Source organism: Molothrus ater, chromosome 1, assembly GCF_012460135.2.
Source record: "Molothrus ater isolate BHLD 08-10-18 breed brown headed cowbird chromosome 1, BPBGC_Mater_1.1, whole genome shotgun sequence".
NCBI classification, from domain to species: domain Eukaryota; kingdom Metazoa; phylum Chordata; class Aves; order Passeriformes; family Icteridae; genus Molothrus; species Molothrus ater.
In genome coordinates this window covers 114510058-114516753 of record NC_050478.2, presented here as the reverse complement: position 1 = coordinate 114516753, position 6696 = coordinate 114510058, and the positions used below count along the sequence as shown (strand labels likewise).

Sequence of the window (6696 nt, the reverse complement as noted above, 5' to 3'; positions counted from 1 at the left end):
TCCCCGTCTGACAGGAGGACAGCCCTGCTCTGCTGTGACTCCTCTTGCCAGGTTGCTGAGAGTTTTGGGTTGGTCTGTGATCAGTAATCATCACTCTGACATCTATTTAACAAGGCTGTTGAGGTTGCTCTTCAGCCATTGCTTTCCTCATGTTTTGAACTGTTTCTGTTAAATACAGGGTTATCTGGTTTTAGTAGTTCTGAAGGCCTATAATCCCTACAAGGTAGAATTTCTAAAATATTTGTCTACTCCCACATAAACTATTTCAGCTATAAAAAATATTTTGGTGTGGTTATATGAGACACTGAATGCTGATCTCTTGAATAAGAAAGCTGTTATGTACAAATTGCTTTAGGAAAAGCAATTAAAACAGAAGTTTAAAAAATCATCAGAACAGGCTAATACTGGAAAATTTCCATAATACCATTTCAAACTACCTTGTGCTACACCTTGGCAGCCTGTCTAGCAACTTTATGTAACACTAACTATTACCTCCTACTCCCTGAGCAACTGTTCCCTCTCACTTCCCAGAGCTCTTTGCTAGGCTAAAGGAAATGGTTTGAAAGACAAAGTTACTATCTAGAGCTTTTTTCTTCTTTTTTTTTCAGTCTTAAAATAAAATAAAGCCTGTAGTGAACTACTGGCCAGTGCTGAACTGTTAATGTTTTCCTACAAGTTGCTAAAGCACAGTGTAGCTTTTATGTTTAAGGCTTTTGAGAAGCTGTTTTCAAGAATAGCTGAGGGGTTGGTTCTTCTCTTCATGCCCTCCAGGATAATAAGAAACCACAAGAAGGATGCAAAAATGGTGGGTTTGGTCCTTTTCAGTTTCTCAAAGGTGTAAGGAAAGCAGAGCCCATTAATCTTGGTAGTGGTGATAATCAGAGATTCCCCTTTCCACATGAAGCTACCATGGAATAGAACATCAGCAGTTTGTTTTATCTAAATCACTGCCATACTACTAGCTTCAGAGTAAGTGTTTATTAAAATTAGAAATCACCATACAATAGAAACTATTTACATATTTAACTGACAGTCTGTTTAAACTGCACAGTTTGACTGAAGGAAGCCCTTGGAAAGAAAAGCCATGAATACTTCTGCTGCTGAGCTTCAACTGCAGGCACACTGAAGCTTTCTCAGAAAAGTTTTGAGCTTCTGCAAAGTACCATTTGCCTAAATAACTGGGCTGAAGGATGGCAAAGATGTGTACTGGGTTTCAGCTCTAAGAACCAGTGTCACTTTGAAAAAGAAGTAATCTATGCTGTGCTGTGGTTACACTGCAAGTGCACTGGCTTGCTCATCTGTTTGGGTAAGTAATTTGATAGAACAATTCCATGTAAAGAGCACAGCAACTTGCCTTCACTTTAAGAATTAGATTTGTAATACTAAGCAACAAATGACAGTGTTACTGCAATATAACTTGATATCTCATTGCATGATATCTCATTGCATGTTTCCACAAATTGTTTTTGATAGTGCTAGAGCTAGTTTTAGCTTTCAAACAGATTTGAGGTTAGTTGATTAAAGCAGCAAAAATATAAGGAATATTCTTGAATAACCACAGAGGATTAAAAATGAAGATTAAAATATTTTCACTGGTAACATTTTCAGCGACCACAGTGAAGGTATTAACTTCCTTCAAAGTCCTGTGCTTTTCCATGGACTTCAGAGGATGACTTTGGCCTTGTGGGAAGCTGAAGCTTGAACACAGAGTGAGGTGTGCTGCCATGTCTGCAGTCATGTGTGTTCCTCTTGCACTTCTGCATCTGATGCTTTCGTAATGCTTTGAAAATGATTTTAAATTTAGGGTTTTACAGCAGAAAATCAGAACTTTTTCAGTGTAAAGAATTACATACATAACTCTTCCTCAAAGGAAACCTTGACACTGTTTAGAAGCCTTACAAGAGCTGACAGTATGCCTGATAGTAATGTGAAATAACAAGGATATAAAAATAATTTTTGCTATATGCTGTATTTCAAAAAACATGATTTAAGAACGTCACCATGCCTTAAATCTTTGTGACTTTTTGTTTTGAAAACAGCTGTTCATGCATCTTCTCAACCCTTTTATCAATGTCTCCTTGTAACATATTGCATGATTTAGATCCTAAGAAGGTCTTGTCAAACTGTACCAGGGCATGACTGCTTTCCTTCCTTCTCCCTCCCCACCCCAAAAAGCCTGTTTGCTTTGGGGTGTTTCTACAGATGCAAAACACAGAGCCTTTAAGGAGAACTTGAAGCTTTAGAGGAACTGCTTTAACTAAATAAAAACATTATTTCTCTGCAGAATTATTCTTCAGCATTTCAGCTTCCACACTCTGTTAAGACATCTGAATGCATGAAGTAACTGGTTTGAGCAGTCTCTTCTAAAGATAGTCTGTGCCAATGATCTATGGCAATAGAAAAAGTGTTCTTTGTTCTACGGCTGCTGTTGATACTGCCCTTCTGTTGCTGTGTAGAAGTCATCGAGCACACTCTGTAGGTAATCAAAGGTTGGCCTCTCTTCTGCTTTGTCTTTCCAGCATGTTTTCATGATATCATAAAGCTCAGCTGGGCAGGTTTCCATGCGTGGCATCCGGTACCCACGCTGAAGAGCAACCATCACGTCAGAATTGCTCATACCTTCAACAAAAAACAAAGAAGAAAGATTTGATGAAATTATCTCCATTCCTAGAGAAGTTATTTTTTCTTTTTTTTACTTCACTCTAAAGATCTTCACCCACTAGTTTAATATCTTTGCTACTTATTAAAGGTAGATCCTACCATGAGTTCAATAATGGTCGAGGTATGTACCAGCAATGAGGGACTTGCTCTGAAAATCCTGGTGGGAACATTTCCATTACTGCACCACAACCTCTTTAGTGTCAAGTCTAACAAAACTGTGAGAAAAATCACAATTCTTGTCTCCAGAACCATCTCTGCTCTGTTTTTCTGACCAATCCTGTCTCCATTTATTCTGCTTCCTGTGGTGGTGTGATTCCCAGCAAAAGCCTGCCCTGGCACCAGCCTTCATCTCTAGCTGCAGAGCTGCTGCGCTGCTTGCTGGAGACCCATCCATCCTGAGATGGAGAGCAGCCCCTCTGTTTGACCACACTGCAGTCAGCCTGCCCAAAATTTCAGGATTTCCTCTACATCGGCTTTTGTGTAAATGCTGCTGATTGAAAGATACTGGACAGTCACTCATTAAATCATTCATTGTAATAGGCAATTTCCCCTCTTGTCCTACTCCTGTCATGCAAAACCTTCTTGCCAGCTCTGCTGAGCTTTGCTTTTTTTCCCTGCTATGGTTTTCTTCTGGAGGATAAGAACTGTAAGTACCAGCAGTGCATCTGCATCTCACATGCCAGCTAATGGCACATGAGCGTCCTGCCCTAGACTCCATCCTTCTCCCCCTTTTTTAAATTTCCTGTCACCCTTCCCCCCTTTAGCAAACCCTTGAGAAACTGGTTCTTAGAACAATTTCAACACCTACTTTCATAAGGCCAGCTATGCTAGGAGCAGCTTTTGCTATTTTAGGCTCACCACTTCCTACCCAGAAACCTGCCTTTGGGCTTATCCCTTCCTCGGCAAATCTAATCTAACCATCCCAGTGGTTGCATTGCCTTCTCTGGCACAGACTCTTTTCTGTACTCAGTGATGCTGTTTGTTCTGATGGCTGGGCATGCAGAAAGCACCTGTGCTTCAGCCTAGAGATTCCTGCTCACCAGAGAAGGCTTTCCCTTTTGGGAAGGGTATCCCAGACCTCTCAGCCACTCCTCAGGCTAAATGCTCCATGTGGTGCAGTTCTGCCCAAGACTACAGCTCCTCCAGGTTTTTTTTTCTCAGGCCATTCAGCCTCTGCTCAGGTCCATGCAGGACAGCCTCCTGCACCCCCCAGCTCCCCAGAGGGCAGGGAGAGCAGCTCTGCTCGGCTGACAGGAGGGAGGATGGGTCCTGCTCTCAGCCAGGGCAGGAGTGGAGGTGCAGATGCGGTGCTCCCCTGACCCCTCGGTGCAGCTCTGCTGCTGCAGACTCTGCAGACCTTTGCATGTATTATCTGACTGCTGTGGCTGTGAGTTGAGCCACTTGGCAGGTAAGGACACACTTGAATTACAACCAAATGACAACTTTATCCAGTATAACTACTTGGATTATTCAAGATGACCATAGTTCCTATAGTTGACTTCAGCTCAAGCTTGTTGGCTTTAAGCTTTTCCAAAAATACCCTCAGCCATGTAATCTGAGTCTGGATCAAAGTGCTTACTTTGGGCACATCTTTTGTATTTTCAGTTCCTCTTTGGAAGGAGAAGGGAAGTTTTCCTGAACTAACACTGCCCATTTATTTCAGTGAAGTACTTCAAAGTAGGGGAAGGGCATGTTGTCACAGAATAAGGAATTACTGCTATATAGAGACAAATTAAATACAGGAAGAAATTCAATAAAGTATTTTATAGAGAACAGTGACTGGACTGCCTGAACCTCAAGAAATTGGATTGTACATAATATATGCAGTAAAACAGTTATTCCTACCCTACACAATCTTAGTTAACCGTGCTGCTATATGAAGACTGCTGCTACTGGGCTTTTGTGCAGAATGGGGATGATGTTTGAGGTTTAAGTACTTCATAGGATTGTGCTTAGATCTGCTGTCTGCAGGACTGATTGTTACCTTGTGAATGCTAAGGACAAAGACTGTGTTTTAGCTTCCCTGCAGGAAAAAGATCTGTTTAACATCTATTTAAGTACAGAAGCAAAAAATGAAAACATTTTTAAAGCAAATACGTCATGTACATACTTCCATGTGTTTGGGGTTTTATTTAAAACAAAAAGGGTTATCCTCAGTCCAAACAGTATTCTCCAAATAGCTACTTGTTTAAGTTTACCTTTTAAAAATTGTTTCAATTTTTTTCTTTTCAGCTGTCTTACCATATCTACATCCTAATCAGTGACAGAAATATATCCCACACACGTATTTATCACACTTACACCCTCTTGAATGCTAAAGTTTTGGTACATGTCTGTTAATTAATGCTGTGGTACCTGTTAGGTTTCACAAAGACATATTTCTTTATATTAAGGCCTGGGAAATGATGTGAACAGATTGGTATGGAAGAGGAATCCCACTGTACAGAAAGGGTCATATCTTGTGAAGAGTTCCAGGCATAACTGGAATGCAATTATGGATGCTGCCAGTATTGACATACTATGTAATCACCCAGAAATCAGGTTTTAACTACCAATTCAACTTTTGTGCCCAGAGAATCAGATACTTGTTTTAAATTTCAGAGGTAGTTCCTGAAACTCTAGTTCCACTAATGGCTTTGAGTTTCTCAGGAGGAGAAACATCTGTTGGAATTTAAGAACAAAGATCACAAAAGCTCCAAATTTCTTGGCTAGAAATGCTTCCTACCAACTTGAGTACAGGTATTAGCTACCTGCCAATTTCAATGCAGCTCTGTGCTGAATACTCTGGTTCCTAGAGCTGCTTAATAATTGAAAATGATATTTTGAAGCATTCCCACTAGAAGTGAAAAATCAATTTACTGTTTCTGTCCAGTTGTTACTGGTCACAATCCATCACCAGGTTACTATTGCCATGCTAGGGTAATTTGCCCAAATCTGTCACATCTCTTTGTGTAAAGTAGATTGGTCACCCATGTATTTTGCTGTGATTCTGGTGCTCAGAAGCAACTTTCAGGCTAATAGGCTATTTCCATTTATACTTCTATTTAAAATAGATGTATATCTCTCATCCATTTTAATGCAAGCAATACTTGCAAATATTAAAACAAAATACCTGCAACATTAAAATCTTCTAATATGCAGTCAAGAGCCTTCCACATGTACCTGCTGGTTGATAAATGAATCCACAGGGCACGGAGTATTTATGGTGCTCATAGAAATGCTCCCACATTTAAAAAAAATATTGCCCAGACTTCCCCTAGAAGAGAAATTTTCCCACAGCAGTGCAGCAGTACAGCTTGACTTTATTCTTAGAATAGAACCATGATATGGCTTATGAAGGTAAAGAGGGAGCAGATTTAGCTGCAGAATTAAGTACTGGATTGACTTTTTGTATTTTTGTAGTGCTGGTTTCCAGGTCACTTTGTAGGTTTGCTCAGAGAATCACCATTTTCTAAGCAGAAATTCTTCAGAAATAATCTTGTGAGCCCAGCTCAGTGCAGGAGCTCTCTGTATACACAGGCAAGTTCTAACTGGGGAAAAAAAAGGCATCTTGACTGTGGGAAGAGCCATGCATTACTTGGCTGCAGACCTCTCCCTTCTGATCCTTCCCATCTCCCTTCCTTGATCCTTCGTCCATCCTCCTTAAACAGTGCTTCCATGAGCAGTGTTTAAGAAGAGCTTTGGGAGGACCTGCTATGCTGTCCAGTATTTCATAGCCCTCACCGACAAAGTGACCCAGAGCACCTAGCTGTGCAAGCAGCCCTATCACCTCTTGAAGTTTAAAGGGGCTAGTCTTGAGCTTAAGTGTTTTCCTGGCCTAGAACTGTGCCATGAGAATGTCTGGTTTGGCTCTACCTCTGTATGGAAAGTCACTGTGTTCTTCCATAGCAGTGTAAAGTTGGCTGCCATCACCCCCTTCCCACTGCCTGAGTCCTGTGGGATTTCCCATCTCCCTGTGTCCAGAGGGAGATGGGAAATCCCACAGCCTGCCACTTCAGGGATTTGGGTCTGCCTCTACCATCTCTGTCAGCTCAG

At 41.0% G+C, this 6696-nt stretch overlaps 1 protein-coding gene across 3 annotated transcripts in view; it reads right to left on the bottom strand.

Moving 5' to 3' along the window:
* Positions 1-963: 963 nt before the first annotated feature.
* LYN (LYN proto-oncogene, Src family tyrosine kinase) overlaps positions 964-6696 on the bottom strand; it is a 48924-nt gene continuing 43191 nt past the window's right edge. For all 3 annotated transcript variants that reach the window (XM_036378880.2, XM_036378881.2, XM_036378879.1), the window contains exon 13: positions 964-2619. In XM_036378880.2, the coding sequence (XP_036234773.1) occupies positions 2417-2619 (203 nt within the window). In that variant the 3' untranslated portion in view covers positions 964-2416. The remainder of the gene's footprint in view (positions 2620-6696) is intronic.